The following is a 23,186-nucleotide window of genomic DNA, read 5'->3' on the forward strand; positions in this document are numbered from 1 at the left end:
CGAGCCCCAGAGGTGGACCCCCAAAGCGACAGGGTCTGGAGGAGCAGGTCAGGGCCCCGCGGTGGGAGGTGGAGGAATGAGGAAAGGCACAGGGCGGGGTGGGGCGGGGTGCCCACGAGGTTTGGGGCGTCCAGGTGGCCACGGGAGGGGCCGGCGGGCAGGGTGGGTCTCCCCACCCAGGGAACCCGATCCCACTAATCTGCTCGGCCCACCGGTCAGGCAGCTGCACCCGCGTCTGCCGTCCCTTCCAGTAGCCGACGGCCAGCGCGGAGCGGACATGCGGGGGGCCTGGCTGCTGCTGCTGCTGCTGGGGCTGGCGGCCTGCGGCGAGCGCGGTGAGAGCCCTGCCAGCCGGGACAGAGGGAGGGAGGAGGGCAGGGAGGCCCCAAGCCGGGTGGGGGAGAGAGGGGCGAGGGGGGGCGGGGCGGGCCAGGCACCGGGGTGGCCGGGGCGCTGCGGCCCACGCCAGGGGGAGAAGCCAGCCCGGGGCTGGGAGCCAGCCAGACCTGGGTCCTGCGGGTGATGCCCTCACCGGGCCCCCCCGCCATGGGGATGCGGCCTGAGCCTCCCGACCCCACGGGGGCCGTCCCAGGGCCTCAGCATCGCCCTGCCCCTTCCCTTGCAGGGAAACTGAGGCCGGCCTCAGAGCCCCACAGCAGGGACAGTGGGGCCTGTGGCCTGGTCTGGCCTGGCTGCTTGGCCAGCTGGGGGGCCGTGGGGTGGGTGCCGGAGGCGGGCCGTGGGGGTTCTGGAGCTGGAGGGGGGAGGCAGCCTGGACCGGCCCTCTGCTTGCTGGGCCCTGCTGGCTGGGGCGCCCCTCTGCGGAGCCGGCCCCGCGGACACACTGGGCCCAGCCTGGCCGCCCCTGTGCCCCACAGTTGCCTGATCCCGAACCTCAGTAGAGCCCTTTGGGTCCTGCAGTTTGCCAGTGGGGAGTGACCTGCACTTCGAGAGTTGCTGTGCTGGGCTCCCGCCCCCCACCCTCACTTCCTGGGGGCCCGGGCTGAGCCCATCTCCCCCTGGGCACACCTGGCTCCCGGACCCTGCAGCTTATGGGGCTGGGCTGGAGGGTGGGGGGCCCCAGCTGGGCCCAGGACGGGGCTCTACGGGTCTCCCGCCTCACACTGGCTGCCTGTCACCCAGCGGGGGCCCTGAGGTGCTACACCTGCCAGGAGCCCACCAGCGTGTCCAGCTGCATTGCCATCGCCGCCTGCGGGGCCAACGACACCATGTGCAAGACCACGCTCTACTCCCTGGAGATCGGTCAGTGGGTGCGGGGTGGCGGGCGGGGGCCGGGCAGGCTCCCACACGCCTGCAGCCACAAGCCAGGCGGCTGGGGCGCCGGCTGCCGCAGCCCTGCGGGTAGCCGTCCCTCCTGGGCGTGGCTGGCAGAGGTGGCCCCGAGGGCTCGCTGTTGCCAGGGGCAGCACTTCCCCTCGGGTCGCCATGGTGCCACAGCCACTGCCGTGAGAGAGGGAGGGGCTACCCCAGAGGGCCCGGCCCCCTGACCGCTGGTGTCCGGCCCGCAGTCTACCCCTTCCTCGGGGACTCCACGGTGACAAAGTCCTGCGCCAGCAAGTGCCAGCCGTCGGACGTGGACGGCATCGGCCAGACCCGGCCCGTGTCCTGCTGCAACACCGACCTGTGCAACGTGGACGGGGCACCCACCCCGCGCGGCCCCCACAGCCTGGCCCTCGCCCTGGTGCTGAGTCCCCTCCTGGGCCTTGGACTCTGACCCCCACCCCCCCACCCCATCCTGCCCCAGCTGCCCCTCTAAGTGCCCTACAAGAAACCCAGCTGCCAGTACCAGGCCTCCTGCGTCCCTCTCTGGTGCCGCCGGCCACGGGCCAGTCCCGCACTGGGGTCAGGAGCTCTGGCTCCGCTGCCAGCACGTCCCAGCTCTCTCGCTGTTAGCCACATGGCCTCAGGCGGCCAGCCCCGGGGGCCGGCCCCTGTCTCCGATGGCCTCTGCCCACTGGCCTCCTCTCCACTTCTCCCCCGACACCCACTTGTTGTCCAACTGTCCCTGTGGCATGGCCAACGAGGACGGCCCCCAGGCCGGGAGCCACAGGTCAGCCAGACACACTGGGATGGGGTGAGGGGGGTCAGGACCTGACTCTGCCTGGCCGAGGGCCCAGGTGAGTGCCCCGGGGGACTCCGAGCCTTGGGAGCAGAGTGAGCCGCTCCTGGCCGGGCCTGCTCTGGGGTCAGGGCCTCTGCGCGGTGACCTGCCCCGGCCTGAGCCTGCCCGTGTGTCTGCCCAGACTGGGCACACAGCATGGCCACCATGTGGGGCCTGAGGCCACCCGAGGGCTGACTCCAGCACCGCAGGCCCTGGGAGGACATTCGAGCGCTGTCCAGCCGGGACGGTGACTCTGTCAAGGGAGACACAGCTTGGCCATCCGCTCATTCTCACCTGGACCCCCGCGTCCTCCACAGAAGTGAGGAGCATGGGGGGGTCACTAAGCTCAGAGTCTGGGTGGAGACCCCCCCACCCAACACTCATGTACACCCACCCCCAGGAGCACAGCCGCCTGCACCTACACCCCACACAGAAGGCCACCCGCCTCTGAGCAGGCTCAGGGCTCAGCCCATGTCAGGACCCGGCCAGTCTGTGCCCAGGCCCAGGGCTCAGCCTGCGGCCAGTGCCAGGGCTTTATCTGCGACGCGTCAGGGCCGAGTACAGCCAGGAGCAGGGCTTAGCCTGGAACCAAGGGTCGGGGTTCAGTCTGCGGTCAGGCCAGGGCCGCTGCATAAGCGAGGACAGTGGTGGGAGGGGCCCTGCTCCTGGTCCAGCACAGCCCCCAGTCCAGGCTTTAGAAGTCCCTGACCTCACCTCCCTCGCCGTGGAGCCCTTTGTGGAGACCGGCCCTGCCCCGAGTGTCCTCCCTGTCGAGTCCTCCGGCAGGTCCCTTCCTGGGGTGACCCCCCAGCCTCTCAGACCACGATGGGGCCTCTCTCTCCTAGGGTATCCTGCTGGCACACCCTGGCTTGTCTGAGAAATGGGAAGTCTGGGGGTGCAGGGCAGAGCCCGGCCATTGATTCCTGCACCCCAAGGGCAAAGGACACGTCTGCCAGCCTGCTCTGCCCAGGGAGGGCCGGGCAGGGCACTCGGCCTGGGCCCCAGCTCCGGCCGGGACAGGTCCTGGCACATGGGGCTGGCGGTCCTGCAGGAGCCGGGCAGGGGCTGTGGAGTTCCAGGGCCGCCCTGAGGGGGTGCTGCCCGGGCCGGGATGCGCCACAGCAGGAGGAAGGGGCCGCTGGCCCAGCTTTTGGCTGAAAGAGGACCCTGATTCAGCCGGCTCTGCCCCTTGCAGCCAGCTCCCCTTCCCATCCCCCCGCCCCAAATGACCAGCCCAGAACATTCCAAGCTGCCCGCGGAGCGGAGTGGGAGGCAGTGCCTAGGCTGCCCCGGCCGGCCTGACGCCTGATGCTGTTTACCCAGCTGGGCCCCACAGACCACGCAGGAAGGCCCCCCACCGGCCTGGGGCCCGGCCTCGCCGGAGGCAGCAGCGCCCGGGAGCCCCAGGTCCTGCCGGCACATTGTGTCCAGCTCCGCAGACCCGGGGCCCGCGGTCTGACGCCCACCAGCCGTAAAGGTGTGAAGCCGCTGGCCACACCCGGCAGGGCCTTGGGCAGCGGTCAGGCCCGCACTGGAGCCAGCCGCCTGCGAGTCTGCCGGTGGCCGCGGGCCTCGGGGAGCCCCTCCCAACACGGCGGCGGTGGCACCTGCCCAGCGTCGCCACCTTCTCTGCGAGAGCACCGCCCTCCCGCCCGTACCTGAGGAGCGCCTGCCTGCGGCGTGCCTGCCCTGGGCACGCGGTCCCTCCCGGAGGCCAGTGCGGCCTCCGGGTCATCTCCTCCGGGCAGAGGGGGCTCCGCGCCTGCCGGGGGCGGGCTCTGCCGGCCATGCGGAGCGCGGCCGCGGGACACTGGCAGGGAAGGAGGTGCGGCCGCCCGCTCCTCGCCCACAGCTCTCCACCGCGGGCCCCCGGCTCAGTGCCCAGCGGGGCGCAGACTCTGGAAACCCCAGCAGGCCCAGGAGGCCGGTGCAGGGCAGAGCTCCCTGCAGCTTGGGGCAGCCCCCGCAGCCATCCTCAGCACACCGCCCGCTCTGCCCCCTGGCTGCTTGCTCCCTGGGCCCGGGGCAGGTCCTCAGGGCAGGGGCGTCCTTCATGAGAAGAGAGGGCTCGAGGCTGCTGGCCAGGCCTGGACAGAGCAGACGACCCGGAGGCCCGCACTGGCTGTGGGAGGGACCGGTGCCCTGGGCAGGCGTCGCTGTGGGGCGGGTGTTCCTGAGGTGCAGGGTAGGAGGGGCACCCCGGGGGAGGGGGCGGTGATCCTACAGACTAGGTGGTGCATTGACAGGTGCCACCTGCCTCCGCCCTGTCCAGGACGCCAGGGCCGCCCCGCCTCGTCTGAGCTGCCACCCTGCCTTCTCTGGGGTGCAGCACCTGCTTCCCCCCTCCCTGCTCCTGCTCTCCCCACTCCAGCCCTCTGTGGGGCCAGCAGCTGGCCCCTGGAGGCCCTGTTTAGCTGCCCACTCACCCGGAGGTGCGGCTGGGTCCATGGCCTCCTCCAGGCTGGGACCACAGCACGGGGCGGGGGGTCACGGGGCAAATCTGAGCTCCTGGGAGGGAGGGGCTGCCCTGCCAGGGGTGAGCACCCCACCCCGGCTAGCCAAGCCCGGGCTGAGGTCTGCCAGAGAGGCCGCAAGGACATCTGTGCTCTGGGACAGAGTCAGCCAGAGTGCAAGACGGAGTCTAGGCTGCCGGCGGCACCCCCGGTCTCCTTGGGAGAAGCCAACCCATCAAGCCTCCACCTTCAGTCCCGGCACGCCAGCCACCCCCCACCCCCCACCCCCCACCCCCTAACCACCCAGCCACGAGTTCGCCCGACCGTCTGTCCATCCGTCCCCCAGCAGACACTGTTCGGCAGCCTGCACGGCCGGGCCTGGGCTGTGGGCAGGGGATTCTAAGAGGGATGAACAGCTGGTGGTCCAGCAGGCCCGGCCCAGCCAGGCAGGGCAGGCCTCAGACCCGAGGGCGGGGGTGGCAGGCTCTGACCACACCCTGGAGGCAGCGGAGCAGGGGCTGCGCTTGGCCAGCTCCCTGGGGCGGCAGGTGGAGGGAGGGCTGGGGGAGGGAGGCTGGCGGCGGCCCCGGGGGATGGACATGGGGGCCGACCTGGCGGAAGGCGGGATTCGGCGGAGAGTCAGCGGGCACACTGGGCGGGACGGGGCCATCTTTCCCCACGCGTGGGCGTCGGCCCCGAGGGCCGGGAGCAGTTGTCATCCCGACCCACAGACCGGAGGCAGGGCCCGGCCAGCCCGCCCGGGCCGCCATGCTGCCGGCTCGCCCCGGGCAGAGACTCAGGGGCTCAGGCTGCCCCTGTGGCCACAGGCCCGCCCGGCCTCCCAGTTCCACCTGGGCCAGCGGGCAGGGAGGGCAGGGTTCCCAACGAGGAAGCGGGCGGCACCACTTGACCGGGGCATAAACCCTGCCCTGCCCAGGCGGGCCTGAGCCCTGGCCACAGCACCCCCTCCTCCACTGGTGGGCCCGTGGGGTGCCAGCTGGGGATGGCCTGGCGTCGCTGTCCACGGGAGCCGTGTGCCGCCCTTATGGCCACGACCCCCGCGAGCACCCCCCCCCCCCGCCAGCTCCACTTCCCGGGTCTCCCTCCCCTTCCAGGCGAGAGCCCCGTCCCAAGGCCTGGCGCAGACCAGCCCTGCTCCCCAGCGCCACGCGGGGCTCCCGCCCCCACGGCGACGCTCATCACTGCCTCTGGCAGCCGCTTCCCGGGAAGCCGCTCTGGGCCGGCCGGGCGGTGCAGGCCGGCTGGGTCGTCAGGCTCCAGAACCCGACATCCCGGCCCCTCAAGCAGGGCCGGCCCAGGGTGGTTTGCAGTGACAACAGCCGCTCCCCGGGGAGCGACGCCTCTGGTCCTCCTGCCCCCCCACCCCCGTCCCACCAGCTCGCCTTGGCGCCAGGCCATGCCACTCTGCCCTCGAAGCTGCCGGGTCCCTGGTCTCGTCCCGAGAACAGGAAACCGAGCGTGAGTGACGGGGTGTCACCCAGGCTGAGTGACCGAAACTCAGCTCTGGTGCAGCCCAGCTCCGGCGCGGCCGCCTTCCGCCCCATATGGGGCACCCCTCCTTCCACCTGCCCCCCCCCACGGCTGCCCGCGAGGCATCAGGAGACAGGGAAAGCGGAGGGGGGCCACAGAGGGCGCCCGAGAGGCCGCGGCAGGGTTGGGACGCAAGGGGGGGGGCCGGCGGCAGGCAGTGGCGAGGTCTGTCCGGCAGGCCGTCTGGGGCCTCAGCTCGAGGCTCGTGCTGGGCTCGTGACCGTGCGTGGGCAGGGTTGGCAGCGGTGGGGCAGCCCACACCCCACACCCGCCACCCGAGAGGGCCCCGGGGGCCCAGGCCACCCTCACCTGGAGCCCCCGCACTGGCCCCGTCCTCTGACCCCCCACCTGGGGCCTGTGCCGTGCACCCCATCAAGCAGGTGCAGGCGGAGCACATGGGGGCATGAGGAGGCCAGTGCCCCGGTTGGGTTAGGGGGGTCCTGAGTCCAGGCCAGAGAGGGCGTGGCCCTGGGTGGCTCCCACTCCGGGGCCAGGCCAGGCTGCAGGGGCACGGCGGGGGACCCGAGGGCAGGCCAGGCTCGGGAGCGGGGGGAGGGCGTCTCGGCCAGGCCACCCCCGCGGCAGGGGTGCGGGCCCGCAGAGGCGGCCGTGGGCAGAGGGCGTGCGGGGGTCTGGCTCGAGGCCCTCCCGCCCCCGCCCTGAGACACCCTACTGACTCACCGGCTCCGGCACGCCCCAGCGGCATAAATCCCCAGGAGGCGCGGGGTGCACGGAGGATGGCGGCTCTCGGGGCGCTGCTGCTGCTGCTGCTCGCTGCGGCCGCCGGACTGCGCCCAGGTGAGTGGGGCGTGTCTCTGGACGTGGCCGCCGCCGCCGAGGGGAGGGGAGGGGGAGTCCTGGCCTCCTTAGCCCCCTCGGGTGCACCCCTCACCCTGGATGAGCCTCCTGGGTCCCAGAGCCGCGTGGCCCTGGGGCAGGGCCAGGTACCCGTCCCTGGGGCAGCGCAGCGGCTGGGGAGCGGGAGGGTGCGGGGCCCACCTGCAGGCAGGCTGGGCGCCGAGGGTCTCTGGGGAGAAGCCCTGGGGCTGGGCTGTGACAGGTGCCGCCCGCCTGCCCAGGTGTGGCCTTCAGGTGCTTCACGTGTGAGCAGCCCACCTCCATCTCCTCCTGCACCAACGTCACCCGCTGCACGCCTGAGCACACGGCCTGCAGGACCACGCTGGTGATGGGCCAGGCGGGTGAGGGCGCCTGGGGGCCTGGGGCGCGCGCTGGGGCCGGGCTCGCCCTGAGGGCTGCGGGCCCTGTGGCTCTGGACACCATCTCAGGGCCCCACCACGGACACCCAAAAGGGCCTGGTGGGCTTCCCAGAGTCCCCGGGGTGCGGGGCGGGTGGGCAGAGGCAGTGGGCACTGGTGAGTGGGCATGGCCTCTGACACCAGCCCCTGCCCGCAGAATACCCCTTCAATCAGAGCCCCCTGGTAACCCGGTCCTGTGCCAGCTCCTGCATGGCCACCGACCCCGACAGCATTGGGGACGCCCACCTCATCCACTGCTGCTTCCAGGACCTCTGTAACTCCGTGGGGGCCGCTGGGCTGGGCGCCGCAGCCCTGGCCACGCTGGGGGCCATGCTGCTGGGCCACCTCTTTCCCTGAAGGCCTGCCTGTGCCCGCCTGTGCCCACACACCCCTTGGCCAGGCCACTCGTGGGAACCCAGGGGAGAGGACAGCTCTGGGTGCTCCCTGCCTCTGTCCCCCAAATGTGGAGAAAATAAATCTGCCTAGGGTGCAGGTCCCCTCTTACTCTGGCACCGAGCACCCCCAGAACCGCCACCGGAGAAGCATGTCTGGCCTGAGTCTCATTCCACAGACCGGGAGCAGAGGCAGGGGAAGACTCCCAGGCCAGGTGGGGCCCCAGCCCAGGAAATGCTGCCAGGGGGTGCTGAAGGCACCCCCCAGGGTGGGAGGGAAGTCTGGGGTCTGGTTCCCAGCCAGGGACGGGGCGAGAGGCGTAGGCCACACTGCCCCAGTGTGGGTGCATCTGTCCGGCTGGTGCCTGCACGCCGCTGACCAGAGGCCTGCTATGCGTCCTCCCCCTGGGGACAGCGGAGCGGGGACTATTGCACACGAGCACTGAGGATGCCAGCTCATCCGGGCCCTGGACTAGCACTGGGCTCCTCGCAGGCTGGACCTGCAGTGGCTGGTGGCCGGTGCCAGCCAATGGGCAGCAGAGTCCCCAGGGGGCCCTCTGGACCCTGTGGGGCTCCAGGTCCTGCCCAGTGGCTTTCTGGTCCCACAGCCCCAGGTGGAGGCGGGCAGCGCCCAGCACAGGGGCGGCTGTGCGCCACCCCAGGCCCATACCCCGGCCCCCACTGCGCGTGTTCTGCGCTCTCAGCAGCTCCGTCTGCATCCCAAGGCCTCATGAGTCATCCTGGCCTGAACTGGGTCCTGCTGACGCCACTGCCCCTGGAGTGGGGGTGCTGCTCCTGGGCCCGGCAGGTGCACAGGGGCGCCGCTCCCCTCTGAGGCTGCTGCGGGATGGCCTCCTTTAGGCCGCGCCCAGGCCATGAGCCAGTCCCCTGAGCTGTGGGACTTGCGGGGAGCCCTCCGGGGCCATGCACGTGGGGCCAGGACCACTGCCTCCCCGTGGGCATGTCTCGTGACAGCGCGACCGGGCCTCAGCACCCCGGTGAGCGCCGGCCCAGCCTCCACCCAGGCGCAGGAGGCGGGCGGGCCGTGCCTGGGCCGGGCACTGCGCCAGGGCGGCCAGCAGAGGGAGCCCGCGGACCTCCCCTGTGGGCTGCCTCCTGCGCGCATCCCCAACCGGGCTGGACCTTGGGAGCGGGAGCGCCGGATGCTCGGCCGCCCTCCGGAGGTGGGGCCGAAGAGAAATGCCCATCTAGGGCGACCGGGCCCGCGTGACCATCCTACATGTTAAAACCCAGGAAAGGTGATGGAAGCCACAGGGCTACTGCTCTGGGGCCTCCAGCATGTCCCCCAACAGGCAGGTGCGGCCTCTGCCTGCCGGGAGGTACTAGGCGCCCAACCCCAGCTGCTCACCCAGTGTGGCCCTGCACGTCCCCATCTCATAGGTGGGGGCTGTGGGCCTCCCACCAAGGCACCCACCCCTGACAGCCAGAGACAGGCACCAGGGCCTCCACGCGCAGGTCCAGCAGGCAGGCCCCGCCCACCACTGAGACCCTAGAATTTGCCCGAGTCCAGCTGCCCAGAAGTGGGGTCAGCCCACACCTGGCAGCCAGGACGCCTCAGGCACTGTGGACGTCGGCCCTGCGTGGCCACGGCGAAATCCTGGGCCGGCCAGGAGGGACCGGGCTGAGAGTGTCCACTCACGTGGACCCCACAGTGGCCAGTGCGGGGACCCGAGGGGGCCCCACTGGAGGGCGGAGCACAGGTGCACTTCCAAAGCCTCTGTCCAGCCGCCAACTCACGGACGGGGGAGCCCGCCCTGCCTGGAGCCCGTTCAGTCTCCACCCCCCACTGGCCGTCCCGCCTCCCTCTCCTACCGGCTGGGTGTCCCCCTTGGATGCCGCCAGGAACAGCCCCCTTTGGCCCAGACACCCTGCCCCACACACGTGGTGCCAAGCAGGGCGGCCCAGGGCCCCCATCTGCCTCCCCAGATGCCACCCTACTTCTGCTTCCACCGGCCACTTGGGGCCACGGGCTGACCCCGATCCTGGGCGAGCCTGTGTCCCTCTGCAGTCCCACCAGGGCCCTGTCGTGGGCCGGCAAGACTGACACCCGCTGCGACCCTCGGTGGGGTGGTCCCTGGCCGCTCCTTCCCTGCATCCTGTCCCCCCTCCCAGGGGACCTGTGTGGACGCCTCTCAGGTGAGACAGACCTGCCTGTGTCCACTGGCCCTCGAGGGCCACCTACTCCGGACAGGTGTGAGGGGCAACCTGGGCAGCCCCAGGGAGGGGGAGAGACCTGCCCGCTGACCTCTGCCCGCACCCTAGCCTGCCACCGGGCTGCCGATCCCCCGGGGCCTGGGGCGGGCCGGTGCGAAAGGAAACCGGGCGGGTCTCCACAGGTGGGTCCGGGCACTCCCCTGCTCTGCGGAACAGGGGCGCGTCCTGCCTGCCAGCCGGGCCCCTAATTCACAGCACCCAGCAGGCCTGGGCGGACAGCCCCACGCCAGACACCCTGGTGAGCGGCCGCGGGGGGCCAGGCCTGCAGAAATGAGGTGGTCTCACGCTCCACGTAAGGCCCTTTAATTCGGGCTGTCTTCACACGAGACAGACACTGCAGCTTCCCGTGTAAGGCAGAGACAGCGCGGGGCGGGCGGGGGGTGGGCGCGGGCTCCGCTCCAGCTCGAGGGTCTGGCCGACAGGCACGGGGCGGTGCTGGGCGGTGGGGCCGGCCCAGGCAGGTGGGCTTGGTGCCCTAGCAGCCACATGCAGGCAAGCAGCCCCCCCCCAGGGCCCTGCACCCCAGCATCCCCACCAGCCAGGGGCCGAGGTCCTGGGTGCTCTGGGCCGGCTCCCAGCTGTCCCCGGAGCTCCCCCCACCCAGAGGAGGGCAGGAGCGAAGGTCTAGTGAGGGCTGTGCCAAGGCAAGGACCAGCGACTGAGCCTGTGTGTGTGTGTGGGGGGCGCGGCAGGGCAGCCTGTCACACAGCTGGCACCCGGGCACCGGGGTGTGGACGGGCAAGGTGCAGAGGGCACCCTGGAGGAAGCCCGGTCACGGCCCCATCTCTGCCTGAGCAGGGACACACCAGGGCGATGGGAGACTCCCTGGCTCCCCAGGTGCCCCTGCTCTGGCCCTCTACACCCTCCAGGCTCAGCTAAGACCCCCCCAGATTCACCTGGGGCCTGCCCCCTCCTCCTCCACAGAGGAAATGGCCTTAAAAAGACATTGGAACCCTTGAAAGCTCGTCATCTTGGGGCACAGACCCCACCCTGGGCACACCCCACCCTGCTCTGCCCCCAGGGCTCGGCCGGCAGTGGAGGCTGGGCCTCCCACGCCACCTTCGTCTCCACCCTGAGGGCAGAGCTGGGCCGCCTGGTCACCCCATCTCTGCCAGCGTGCGGCGGTGCGGAGCGGGGTGCAGGGAGCAGGGCCTGACTGTGTGAGGGGCTGGGCGGGGCTGGTCCCAGCCGGGCCGGCCCGTTCTGCTCTGTCCCCGGCGGCCGGCACGGCGGGCGGTCACTGGTCCTTGGGGGCCTCACCGAGCCCGCTTTCAGCCCGGAGCAGCTGGCTGCTGGCCTCGTTGTAGGCGATCCAGTGCCGCAGGTCCTCGGGCAGCTCGGGGGGCTCCACCTGCAGGGGAGGGTGCGAGACCCCATAGGTGACCTATCCCAGAGTGGCGAGGGCACAGCCACCGGCCCATCGGCCCCTCCAGCCTGCCTGCCCCCACCCCCGGCAGCCATGAAGCCAAGCCTGGGTGGTCGGCCGCGCCCGACGGCCCCCCTCTGCCCCCTCTGCTTCCCGGCCGCGCACAGACACGCAGAGCACCCCTGTGCCCACAGGGCGGGGGACCCTGAGCAGGCTGGGGAGACAGGACTGGGGGCAGCGCGGCCGGCTGCTCACAGCGCTCCCCAAGTCCGTGCCCCTCCTCTGACTGGCGTTGGGCTGGCCCCCCACCACGAGGCAAGCCGTGTCCCTGCAGCTGGGGCGCCCACTCGAGGCTGAGGCACCTGGGGTGGGGCAGGCCTGGCTGGGCACAGAGGTACCGGCGAGTGTGCAGGAGCCGGCCCTGGCAACCGTGGTGCAGAGGCGCGCCGGCCACCGTGGGGCCCGTTGCCAGGCCGCAGGGCTCCCTGGGGCTCCCTGTGCGGGGAGCAGGCCCTGGGGGCGCCCTGAGGCCAGGGCCAGCTGGGAACGCGAAGAAGGCTGCGCTCTCCGGCTCCTTCCCCCAAGCCCGGCGAGGGCACCCAGTCTCGGCTCTGAGCTGGCGAACAGAGAGGGCGTCTCCGGTCCGCGGACCCCCACCTCGCGCGGGAGCGGGGACAGGGGGGCTCTGCGGGTCTTGCCGCGCCCAGTTAAGAGGCGGCAGGGGGCGGCGGCGGTGCGGACCCGCTCTGGGCGGTTGCTGGGGGGAGTCCCGGCACCCCGGGAGAGCAGCCTCCGAGAAGGAGGCCCTGGCTGCGCGGCAAAGGGCGGGAGCGATCGCGGGGCCACCCAGGCGGGCCGTTCCCGCGGGGCGGGGGCGCGTCCCGGGGCCGCGGGGGGCGGGGGGCGCGGGGCGCGGGGCGCGGGGCGGGGGGCGGGGGGCGCTCACCCTGCGTTTGCACAGGTGCTGCACGACGCGCTCCGGGGAGGCGCCCAGCACGTGCTGGCGGGAGCGCAGCAGCGCGCACACGAAGCCGTCGCGCAGGCTGACGAAGCGCGCCTCCAGGTAGAAGGCGCGGGCGTCCCAGCCCAGCAGGCGGGTGCGCACCTCGAAGGGCTCGAAGAGGCGCAGCGAGCGGCGGTAGCGCGCGCACGAGGCGGCCAGCACGGCGTGCGCCCCCAGCGCGCGCAGCGCCCCCAGCACCCCGCAGCGGGCCAGGTGCGCGGCGCGCGCCACGTCGGCCTCGCGCAGGTAGCGCGCGTTGTTCATGTGCAGCAGCAGGTCCAGGTCCGAGGGCAGCACGCGGCCCGCGTGGCGCTGCTCGGCCAGCAGGTCGCGGACGCGCGGCTGCAGCAGGCGCGCGCGCAGCACGGCGCAGGGCACGCGCGCCAGGTACCAGCCGTCCAGCCCCGCGAAGTAGGCGAGCGCCAGCGCCAGCAGCGCCGCGAGCAGCCCCAGCATGGCGGCGCCGGGAGCGCGGGCCGCTGCGCTGTGCCGGCCGGTGCCGCGGCGCCTGTGCCCGCGCTGCCCGCGGCCGGGGAGCCGGGAGCCGGGAGCCGGGAGCGCCGCGCGGCCGGAGCGAACCACCCGGCGCGGCCGGCGAGGGGGGACGGCGGAGGCCGCGCCCCCCGCGCCCCCCGCGCCCGGTGGTGCGCCCCGCGCCGCCCGGCCCCGCCCCGCCCCGCCCCGCGCGCTCTCGCTCCCCGCGGCGCCGCAGCGGCCTCCGGCGGGCGCCCCCCCCGCGCGAGCGCCCCGCGGCCGCGGACCCGGCGCCCCTGCCCGAGGCCGCGCGGGGGGCCGGCCCTCCCCGGCCGGAGGCGGCAGGGCGCGGGCGGGGGGGCGCCCCGGACGCCCCGGACGCCCCGGCCGGGCCTGCGCGCGCCTCCCGCCGCCCCGCCCCGGAGGGGAGCGCAGCGGCCGCGTGACTCAGCAGCGCGCGCCGCCCTTGGGGCGCCGGCCGGGCCCGCCCGCCCTCCGCGGGGAGCCTCTGGGGCGCGCGGAGACCGGCCGCCCGCGGGGGGGGGGGGGGCTGGGGCTGCGGCGCGGGCAACGGCCGGCCCCAGGGGCGGGGGTCTCGCCCCCTCAAAGGAGGGGCTCCCGCACCCCGCACCCGCGTCCACAGCCCCTGTGGGGCGGGGCCCCTGGTGCCGTCAGGCCAGAGGCCGAGTCCTTTGCCTGCGGGCCGCGTGGCGCTGCCGGCGCTTGGGCGCCCCCGGGCCGGGCGCTCATGCCCACGGGGCGGCCGCGCTGCCCTAGGAGGCCCTGGGCCCCAGGGACCCGCGCGCGCTGCCCTCTGCCCGCGCTGGTGCCTGCCCGGGCCGGGGCCGCGTCCTCTGTCCCCTGGGCGGGCCGGCGCCCAGGATGAGGCGCCCGCGTCCGCCGGGCACCCCGCGGTCCAGTCCCCCGGGAGGGACACAGGCGCTCGCAGCTCCGCCTGTGCCCTGGCCGCGGTCCCCGCTTCCCTGAGCCCCGACGGAAGGGGACCCCAGAGCCCGGGCTCAGGGAGGCTACACAAGCAGAGGTGAGGTCTCCCGCCGGACCCCAAGGCCCGGAGCCAGGGCGATGCCACATCCCAGGGCGAGGCCCTCCCGGGCCCCAGTGCCGCAGGGCCCGGCGCCTTGGCAGCCCGTCCTTCCGCAGGCCTTGGCCCGCACAGCGGCAGCCGGCGTCCTGGTGGAGGCTGGGGCTCCGCCGGCTCAGGTCACAGGCTCCTGGGTGCCGGGCCCGGAAGCCCCTCCTCAGCCCGGACTGGGAGTATCTGAGCCCACTGAATGGGGGGGTACTCCTAGCACCCCTGGCTCCTCAGGGGTCAGAACCAGGGCCAGGGTCGGCAGCCTAAGTCCTAGTGGTGGGGTCCAGGCTTCAAGGTGCCGCCCAGCGGAACGGAGGCCCTAATGCAAGCCCAGTACCTGAGCGCCCAGGCCCGCCCGCGGCCAGCCCCGGCCTCGAGGGCTCCGTCCAGGCCCCGTCCCGAGCGCCGGGTGGGGAGGACTCACAGATCCTGTGGCCGCTTCTTTGCAGGCACTTAGGCACCCAAGGGTCTTGGTTCCAGGGTCCCCACGCAGCGCCTGCACCCCTCGCCCGTGAAGGAGTAGCCTGCAGGGGTGCAGAGTGGGGGTCTCCAGGGTCCTGCTTGTCCGCAGTGTGAGCTGGGGACGGTCCATTGCGAATCTGAGCCGGGGGCCATGCAAAGGGGTGGCCGCTCTAGCAGATGGTGGCTTGCCTTGGCCCAGGGACCCAGCCCTCCCGGCCTCAGTTTCCCCGTGTGCACTCTCCTGGCCGGGCTTCTCCCGGGTGCCGTGAGCCCAAGCCAGGGTGGGAGTGGAGTGTCCTCACGAGACCCCCAGTGCGCTGCGCGGGGAGGCGAGTGCCTGTAGCGGTGCTGGGCCAGCCTGGGCAGAGAAGGGCCACTCGAGGGGCACCCGCCCCCCCACAGCCCGTGTGGTGTGGGTGGGCGGGGCCCAGCTCTGAGCCTTCCAGGATGGGCAAGGGAGGCCAGAAGGGGCCCTTGGCACAGCCCCCCAGGAGCCTGCTTCCTCCAAGACCCCTGAGCCCTCCTATCTGGCTCAACTCCTTGCTGCAGCTGGGAGCTCTGTGGCTTGCTTAGGGGGCGTTGCCAAGACGCCCCAAAGAGGTAAGCAGACTGCCACCCTGGGGGCAGGACGGGGGCAGGGGAGCGCAGGCCAAGGAGGCAGAGGAAGAGAAAGCCCCTTTCCAGCAACCCCTGCCGTCTCTGCCTCCAGAGCGTCTGACCGTGCACCCTGGGGCCACTGCCCTGCGCCCAGCCCGCCAGCACCAGCAGTGACCACCCGGCCCAGCGCGGCGCGGGGGCTCCGCCAGGCACCAGCCCCCGGGCCCGCTCCCTGCGTCGATGCCCTCCCAGGCCTCCCTGACCGCGCTGCCTCTGAGCTGCGGCTTAGGGGGACCGCGGGGGTCCGGAGGGGCGGGGAGACCACATCTCCAGTCGGGGGACGAGGCTTCTGGAATGCCTGGAACAGAGTGGGTGCCCCCTTGTGCCCGAGCGCCCCGAGGGGGGGGGCGTTGCCGGGCCACCGAAGCAGAAGGTCAGACCAAGAACTTCGCTGCGGGCAAGCGGAAGGGAAGGGGAGCTGGTGCTGCCACAGCCCCCCAGCCCGGGGAGGGTCTGGGCGCTGGGGGCAGAGGCCTCCTGTGCCGCCCCGCCCCGCTGGCTTTGATGGGGGAGCCTGCCAGCCGCGCCTCTGCTCTCATGCCCTGAGGAAGGGCCCCCTGGCCGGGTGGGCTCCCCGCTGCCCTGCCCCTCGCCGCGGGCACACCCTGTGTCGTGTCCCCTCGGGCAGGCAGCGCCTCGCCGGGATGGTCCGCGTGGGTCTGCGAGCCCGGGCGGCCGCCCCGAGACAGGCGCTGCGGAGCCGTCCCCAGGCCACGGTCCTCGCCAGCCCCTGCTGGGAGGCCCAGCCCTCCAGGGGCCCTGGGCCCCAGAGCGTGTGCCTTTGCCGGGTCCCCGCGTTGCCGCCTGGGGCCGCGTCGAGGCTGGGGTCCCGGGCCTCGACTGTCTCATCTGTCAGCAGGACCTCGCCCCCACTGCTGTGCTCCCCACGGCTTCCGGGAGCCGGGGCCCCTGTGTGCGGGGTGCGGCCGGCACAGCTACCCAGGAAGCAGCTCTGAGGTGGCGGTGCCCGCGTTGTGGGAGACCAGCCTGTCCCCGGCCCTTCTGCAGCGTTTGAATTTTCCCTGGGGATGTGGGACCTGCAGTGGCCAATATGCAAACAGGGGTCATCAGGCCACAGGCAGGGGGTGAGGGGGCGGGGCGCGCTGCGGGGCTCCCCTCCCCACCGCATCTGGAGCTCAGAGGCTTGGGGCTGCGGCCCCCCGCGCTGTCCCTCCGCAGCCGCAGCCAGGGACCCACACGGCCGCCCAGACCCCGCCCCGCCCTCCAGTGGGCCAGAGGGTCTCTGCGACTGGGCCGAGCACCTATTTGTGTGTTGGGGTTGCTGCCCCCGGCCCCGGCATGGGGGGCCGCCCCCCACGGCGCTTCGCCCGCTTCACCGCAGCCTTTGCAGGCATCCTGCCGGGCCCAGGCCGTCTGAAGGAGAGGGCGGCAGGGGAGCTCCTGCCTCACCCAGGGGTGCTGGGGGGTGCTTGGGGGATCCTAGGGGGCGGTGGGGGTGGGCATGGGGGTGCTGGTGCGGGCATTAGGGAGTGCTGGGGTACTGTGGGGGGCATGAAAGGTGCTGGGGGAATTGGGAGGTGCTGGGGCATTAGAAGGTGCTTGAGGGGCTCTGGTTGGGGCTGCTGGTGGGGCGCTGGGGGCACTGTGGGGGGGCTGGTCTGTGCAGAGTCCCACTTGACCCCACTGGGCAGGAGTGCAGCTGTGGGGGCTTCTTCGTTGAGCCGGTGGGTTGTGCCAGCGGGTCCTGAGGGGCGGGTGCCTCGCGCCGGCTGCCTGGCCAGTGGCTCATCTCGGTGGACAGAGTCATGGAGAGGCGCCTGCCGGGCGTCCAGCTGCCGCTTTCAGAGGCTTTTTAGGCTGTGGGTGTGTCGGGTTGTTGAGCGAAGGCTCGGGGGGGTCCGCCTGGGCGTCGCTGGGGTCTGCGCACGTGGCCGTGGCCGGCCTGGCGCTGTCTCATGTTCCTCCCCAAAGGGCTGTGCTCGGATAGTGACACAAGTTACTGCATTTTAAATATTTCATAACTTATTAAATAGTAGAAAAACTTAAATATTTGAACAATAAAATGCTCTCAGCAGCCGCCTGCCAGCGCCACGCAGGTTCGGGAGGTGCTCGCGTGTCCACGAGGCGGCAGCAGAGGGCCGGGCTCGGGCAGGAGCCACCCTCCCGCCGGGGGAGGGCCCGGACGGCCCGCAGGGTGTGTGAGCTCTGTGGCCCTGCCTCCTGCTCTGCCCACTGCACAAAACAGGCCCACCCAGGGGCAATGGCCAGAGCAGAGGCCGGGAGGGTCAGCGAGGCCTGGGCGGGGCGGGGCGGTGGCCAGGGCGAGAGGGGGGCCCAGAGTGCGGGTGTCGGGGCGCAGCAGGCAGGGCTCCTGATGGCGGGTGTGGGCACGGGGACAGGGCAGGGCCGGCTGAGGTCGGGACTGAGCGAGGGAGAGAGGAGGCCGTGGCTCCCCAGGTGGGCTGTGCGGGGAGGCCCCCATGGGAGGGCTGCTACTCAGGTTTAAAGACCTGTTGGGGAGGGCGCCCCGGTGGCACAAGGGGTTAAGCACCGCTCTATGAAGCTACCCGCAGCCTCTGCAGCATGAGTTCGAGCCCCATCGGCCAGGGAGCTACCCACATGGCGCGGCAGACCTGCCCTGTCTCCTGCTGCTCCCCCCAGCACTGTGTCAGTGGCTCCGCCTGCTCTGCTCCCCGCTCTGTCTCTGGGGAATCCTCTCACCCTCCTGCACCTCTGGCCTGCACCCCAGCTCTTGTATAAATAAATAAATCTTAAAAAAAAAAAGACGGGTCGGGGGCTGCAGGGGGTTTGGGTGCGGCCTGGACGCCCGGGGGCAGGATGACTGGGGGACGTGAGCTTGGGCATCGCGGCCGTCGGTGGCCGAGGGCGTCACCCAGGAGTGGGGTGACGGTGAGCCTGGTGTGCCGGCACCAGCAGGGCTGGCAGGGGAGGGAGTCGCGCGGCCACGGACTTGGGGGCTTCGCACCGCGCCTCGAGGGAGGCCGCCCGTCAGGCTGGGTCTGGGCCCGCCGAGCGTCCCGGGCTGGGGAGAGACCCTCCTGCGCGGCCGCCGGCCTGAGCCTCTCCCTCCGCCCGCCCTCCTGCCTCCCTCTCCCCGGACGCGGGGTGCGGCCCCCCAGGCCCGGGGCCACGCCTGCGTCCCAGGGACCCCGACTTCTCGGCATCTGAATGTGCGGGGCGGGACATGGACACCCGGGGCCCGGCGGCGCGGCCGCCTCCGGGCCCCAAAGACTCACATTTGTCCCGCGGGCGAAACACAGCGGGGCGTCCCCGGCCCCCCAGGGACCCCGGCCCGCCCCGTCCACCGGGCCGGCCGCCAGCCCCGCGTCAGCTCTCAAGGTCGCGCCGGGGAGACGGGCTCGGCCGCCGCAGCCGTGAGGAGGCGAGACACGGGGGGCTCCGCGGGCGCGTCGCCGGGGGACGGCCGGAGCTCACCCCCTCCTCGGGCCCCCCGAGGGCGCCGTCCGGGCGCGGGGCACGCCCGCCCCGCCCCGCCCCGCCCCGCCCCGCCCCGCCCCGCCCCGCGGCCGCTCCCTGGCGCGGCTCTGCCCCGCCCCCTCGGCCGAGGACCCGCCCCCGCCCCGCCCCGCGGCCGCTCCCTGGCGCGGCTCTGCCCCGCCCCCTCGGCCGAGGACCCGCCCCCGCCCCGCCCCGCGGCCGCTCCCTGGCGCGGCTCTGCCCCGCCCCCTCGGCCGAGGACCCGCCCCCGCCCGCCCCGCGGCCGCTCCCTGGCGCGGCTCTGCCCCGCCCCCTCGGCCGAGGACCCGCCCCCGCCCGCCCCGCGGCCGCTCCCTGGCGCGGCTCTGCCCCGCCCCCTCGGCCGAGGACCCGCCCTCGCCCCGCCCCGCTCGGGCGCGCAGGCACCACCGAGAGGCCGAGTCCGCCAGCGACCTAGAGCGTCCGGAAGTGGCTGGGGCCGGCGAGGGACGGGGCGCTTCCGGCCGGAGGCGGCGCGGGCCCGCAGGTGAGTGGGGCCGGGCCCTGGGTCCGCCCTCGGGGCCCCGGCCGCCCCGGCGGGCGCCGCGCGGGCCTGCGGGCTCCCCGCCCGGCGTGGCCCTCGGCGTCGGCCCCCGCGCCGCCCCCGCCCGGCCCCGGCCTCAGCGTCCGTCCCTGACGCCCCTCCGCGGCCCCAGCCCCGCGGGGTCCCCGCAGGGCCGGGCCCGAGACGGCGCGGCGCCCCCCCCGCGCCCCTCGCGCCCCCCCTTCCCCTGGCGCCCCCCCCGCCCCCCCCCGGCGCCCCCGAGCGGCGCGGCCCCAGCCCCGCGTCCTCCGCCGCCCCGGGAGCGGCATCCGAGTTTCGTGCCCAGAGACGGCCGGTCCCGCCCCCTCCGGGCCTTCCCGGCCGCTGGCAGCGCCCCCGCGGCACCCCGCGAGCAGGCCCGCACAAGGGGCAGTCTCCTCGCGAGCGCCCAGGCCGCGGGGCAGCCGGAGCTGGCTTTGGGGGTCACTGCCCCTTTGTAAGCCCGACGCCTCCTCCCTGCGGGCCGCATTCCCTGGTTCTGCGGGGCGGGCTGCGGGGCCCAGACGGGAGGCGCGGCCGCTGGGAGGAAGCCCTGCTGCAGTCCTCGGTGGGGCCTGGCGGGGCCCGGCCCGCAGCTCCTGCACCAGACACCCACTGCCCTGCCCCACGGCCCGGGGACTTGGGGATGCGCATCGCCACTCCCGCTGGGCAGAGGTGGTTCTCGGTGCTTGCTGCGGCATCAGTCTGTGACTAGCCGGTTAGCCAGCGCTGGGGGCTCCCGCCCCGCCTGGCCCATCTCCCTGCCCGCTGCTGCATGGTGCTCGGGCGCTGAGCTGCTGTGGGAGGAGCCGGTCCCTCGTGGGGCTGAGTTGTCCAGCGGGTTGAGGCCTTGAAGACAAGTTCAAGGGCTCTGCTCCAGGTGGAATTGGAGGCGCCTCATTCTGGGGCATTTCGGGGATCCCTGCACCCCGCAGCACCTCCGGTCCCTCCTTGGCTGTTCTTGAAGGGCTCGCGGGTTTGTGTATCTGCAAGGTGGCCAGGTCAGGCAGCCAAGCGAGGGAGCGAGTGGTGACAGGAGAGGGAGGGGTCTGGGAAGGGCCTGCCCCTCGCCCGCCCGGGCACCTCAGCCCTCGGTGTTTCCCGAGGAGGCCGCTGCTCCTGCCAGAGCCACCTCCAATGCCGAGCGCAGCTTCTGACCCCCTGCCAGCCGGGAGATGCTGGGCAGTGCTGGTGGCCCGTGCACGCCCTCTACCCACCTCCTCGTGGCTGCCCGCATGCACGGCCATCTCAGACGCGCTCACCGTGGCCCGGCACGTGCTCCTAACACCTCTCTCATGCTTTCCAGCTCCCGCTGCCTCGTGTGGGAGGCCCACGGCTCGGTCAGGACAGCCCAGTCACCCAAAGCCTCTGCTCCCTACCTGCATTTGAGGGGAGAGGCGGCCACTGCCCCGCAGAGAGGCTGGAGACGGGTGGCGCGGAGGGCCCTGCCTGGTGTGTCGCCGCCGCCGCCCTGCCCCCCCCCCAGGAGCTGCAGCCAGGTGAGGCCCGTGACGGCTGCGCCGGAGGTTGCTTGCCTAGCGGGGGAATGAAGGAAGGACAGAGGTCGCTCCTGTAGCCCGGGCTTGGCAGAACGGGGTGGGCGCGTGGCAAAGGAAGCCGGAGCCCGCCCAGGACGCCCGCCGGGACCGCCTGCCCATGGCCTCTGAGCCGGCTGCGGGGCGGGGCCCCGGGGGGAAGCGCAAGCGGGTGGTGCTGACTCTGCGCGAGAAGATCGACATCTGCGCGCGGCTGGAGCGGGGCGAGAGCCGCAGGGCGCTGATGCAGGAGTACAACGTGGGCATGTCCACGCTCTACGACATCCGCGCGCACAAGGCCCGGCTGCTGGGCTTCTTCGCGGGCCCTGAGGGCGGCGCGGCGCTGGAGCGGCGGCGCACGCTGCACACGCCCAAGCTGGGGCGCCTGGACCGCGCCCTGTACCAGTGGTTCCTGGCCCAGCGCGCCGCGGGCGTGCCCGTGTCGGGCCCCATGCTCATCGAGAAGGCCAAGGGCTTCTACGAGCAGATGCAGCTCACCGAGCCCTGCGTCTTCTCGGGCGGCTGGCTCTGGCGCTTCAAGGCCAGGCACGGCATCAAGAAGCTGGACGCGGCCGGCGAGAGGCAGGCGGCTGACCACCAGGCGGCTGAGCGGTTCTGCGGCTTCTTCCGGAGCCTGGCCGCCGAGCACGGCCTGTGCCCCGAGCAGGTGTACAACGCCGACGAGACCGGCCTCTTCTGGCGCTGCCTGCCCAGCCCCGGGCCGGACGGGGCCGCTGGGGCCGGCCTCAGGCAGAGCAGGGACAGGCTGACCGTGCTGATGTGCGCCAACGCCACAGGCTCGCACAAGATCAAGCCCCTGGTGGTGGGCAAGGGCGGCGGCCCCCGGGCCTTCAAAGGCATCCAGCACCTGCCCGTCGCCTACAAGGCCCAGGGCAACGCGTGGGTGGACGCGGAGATCTTCTCGGACTGGTTCCACCACATCTTCGTCCCCTCGGTGAGGGAGCACTTCCGAGCGCGGGGCCTCCCCGAGGACAGCAAGGCCATTCTGCTGCTGGACAGCTCCCGCGCCCACCCCCAGGAGGCCGAGCTGGCGTCGGAGAACATCTTTACCATCTTCCTGCCGGCCGGCGCCGCCTCGCTCATCCAGCCCATGGACCAGGGCATCCGCAGGGCCTTCATGAGGAGCTTCGTCAACCCGCCCGTGGCGCTGCAGGGCTTCCACCCCCGCTACAGCATCAGCGACGCCGTCCTCAACGTGGCCTGTGCCTGGGAGGCGGTGGCCGGCCAGGTCTTCAGCCGGGCCTGGAGGAAGCTGTGGCCGGCGGTCACGCTGGCAGAAGGCTCGTCCTCCGAGGAGGAGGCTGAGCACGGCAGGACGAAGCCCCCCAGCCAGACTTTCGCCCACGTCATCGAGCTGGTGAAGGAGGCCCCGGCCGGGCCCAGCGGCAGGCCTCCCAGGGGGGCCGCTGCCGAGCGGACGGGGCCGGGGTGGGAGGCGGGGGAGGGCCGCCCCGTGGCCCCCGAGTCGGCGCAGGCCGCGGGGCGGGCAGACCCGGTCAGGAGGCCGGGCGGCACGGGCCCTGGGGGCAGCGACGAGGCGGCCTGGGCGGAGGCGGCCGAGTCCTTCGACACAGTGGTCCGCTTCGCCGAGCGGCAGCCCTGCTTCACGGCGCAGGAGGCGGGGCAGCTGCGGGCGCTGCGGGCCGTGTTCGCCAGACAGCGGCAGCTGGCGTGGGGGCGCGTGGCGCTCAGGGCCGTGGTCAAACTCGAGGCCCCCCAGGAGCGCTCCCCGCTGCCCTGCTCGTCCTCCGACAACTGATGCCCCTGCCTCGGGACGGCGCTTCCGGTCCCCGTCGGCGGGCCTCACGCTGTCGCCTGCGCTGCCCCCGCAACGAGGGCAGGCCTGGGAGGCCGCGGAGCCCGGTGTGCGGAGCCTCCTGGCGCGGGCCGCGGGGCCGCTGCCTGAGCCTGAGGTGGAGGCGGTCCGTCTCCGGGGAGCCGCCCAGACTGACCGGGCTGTCGGGTTCCCGACCTGCTGGCCTGCCCAGCAGCCCCGTGCGTGCCCGCCCGCCGTCCTCAGCCGCACGGAGCCCGCCTGCACGTCCCCGTGTGGTGAGAGCCGGGAGGTGTCCTTGCTCTGGAGCCCCCACCCCGTGGTGGGCGCCCCTAAGCCACTGCGGGCTCGGCCTGGTCCCCCCACGTGCCGCAGATCTCAGCGAGGCTCCAGCTGGTGCTGGCCTCCGAAGCGAGTCTTCATCGGGGTGGAGCGCGAGCGGCTGGCACGGGCCTTGCCTCACCTGCCCACCCCAGCCGCTCGCTGCTCTGCCCCGCCCGTGCAAGGGTCACCTGCGCTGCTGCCCGTCCTGCACCCCTGTGGTGCGTCCGTGGAGGTGGTGGAGCCAGCAGGCGCCCCACGCTCAGGCCCGCTCCTGGGCAGGGTGTCTGCGCTGCCCCTGCGACCTGGCGCCGTGGACTGGAGCCAGGGAGCTGCAGCTGCTGGAGGGGCCGGGCCCTTGCCCCAGCTGGGCTTGAGCAGCAGGACTTTGGGGGGCAGCAGAGGGACAGGTCCCCTGGTGGCTCTGGATGGTTTGCCCTGTCAGACGGGACCCCAGGCCGGCCTCTTCTCGGCAGTGACTGGCTCCTG

The 23,186-nt window shown here is 73.3% G+C and overlaps 4 protein-coding genes across 4 annotated transcripts; 3 read left to right on the top strand and 1 right to left on the bottom strand.

Moving 5' to 3' along the window:
- Positions 1–277: 277 nt before the first annotated feature.
- Positions 278–1,797, top strand: LOC311169144 (ly6/PLAUR domain-containing protein 2-like; the record flags this gene model as incomplete). The annotated part of the gene is made up of 3 exons (XM_084230884.1): positions 278–335; positions 1,144–1,263; positions 1,530–1,797. 3 exons carry the CDS (start codon positions 278–280, stop codon positions 1,733–1,735), a joined length of 384 nt encoding a protein of 127 aa, XP_084087010.1. The 3' UTR covers positions 1,736–1,797.
- Positions 1,798–6,863: 5,066 nt separating this feature from the next.
- SLURP1 (secreted LY6/PLAUR domain containing 1) lies at positions 6,864–7,739 on the top strand (the record flags this gene model as incomplete). The annotated part of the gene is made up of 3 exons (XM_084229684.1): positions 6,864–6,924; positions 7,206–7,325; positions 7,540–7,739. 3 exons carry the CDS (start codon positions 6,864–6,866, stop codon positions 7,737–7,739), a joined length of 381 nt encoding a protein of 126 aa, XP_084085810.1.
- Positions 7,740–11,246: 3,507 nt separating this feature from the next.
- On the bottom strand, positions 11,247–12,858 carry THEM6 (thioesterase superfamily member 6; the record flags this gene model as incomplete). Its single annotated transcript, XM_084230005.1, has 2 exons — positions 12,322–12,858; positions 11,247–11,360 (listed from the first exon to the last, which is right to left on the bottom strand). Exons 1-2 carry the CDS (start codon positions 12,832–12,834, stop codon positions 11,247–11,249), a joined length of 627 nt encoding a protein of 208 aa, XP_084086131.1. The 5' UTR covers positions 12,835–12,858.
- Positions 12,859–20,702: 7,844 nt separating this feature from the next.
- JRK (Jrk helix-turn-helix protein) lies at positions 20,703–22,361 on the top strand (the record flags this gene model as incomplete). Its single annotated transcript, XM_084229685.1, has 1 exon — positions 20,703–22,361. The coding sequence occupies one exon, from the start codon at positions 20,703–20,705 to the stop codon at positions 22,359–22,361; it is 1,659 nt and encodes a 552-aa protein (XP_084085811.1).
- Between the last annotated feature and the right edge of the window lie 825 nt (positions 22,362–23,186).

This window comes from Talpa europaea (genome assembly GCF_964194135.1).
Source record: "Talpa europaea genome assembly, chromosome: 3".
Taxonomy (NCBI): domain Eukaryota; kingdom Metazoa; phylum Chordata; class Mammalia; order Eulipotyphla; family Talpidae; genus Talpa; species Talpa europaea.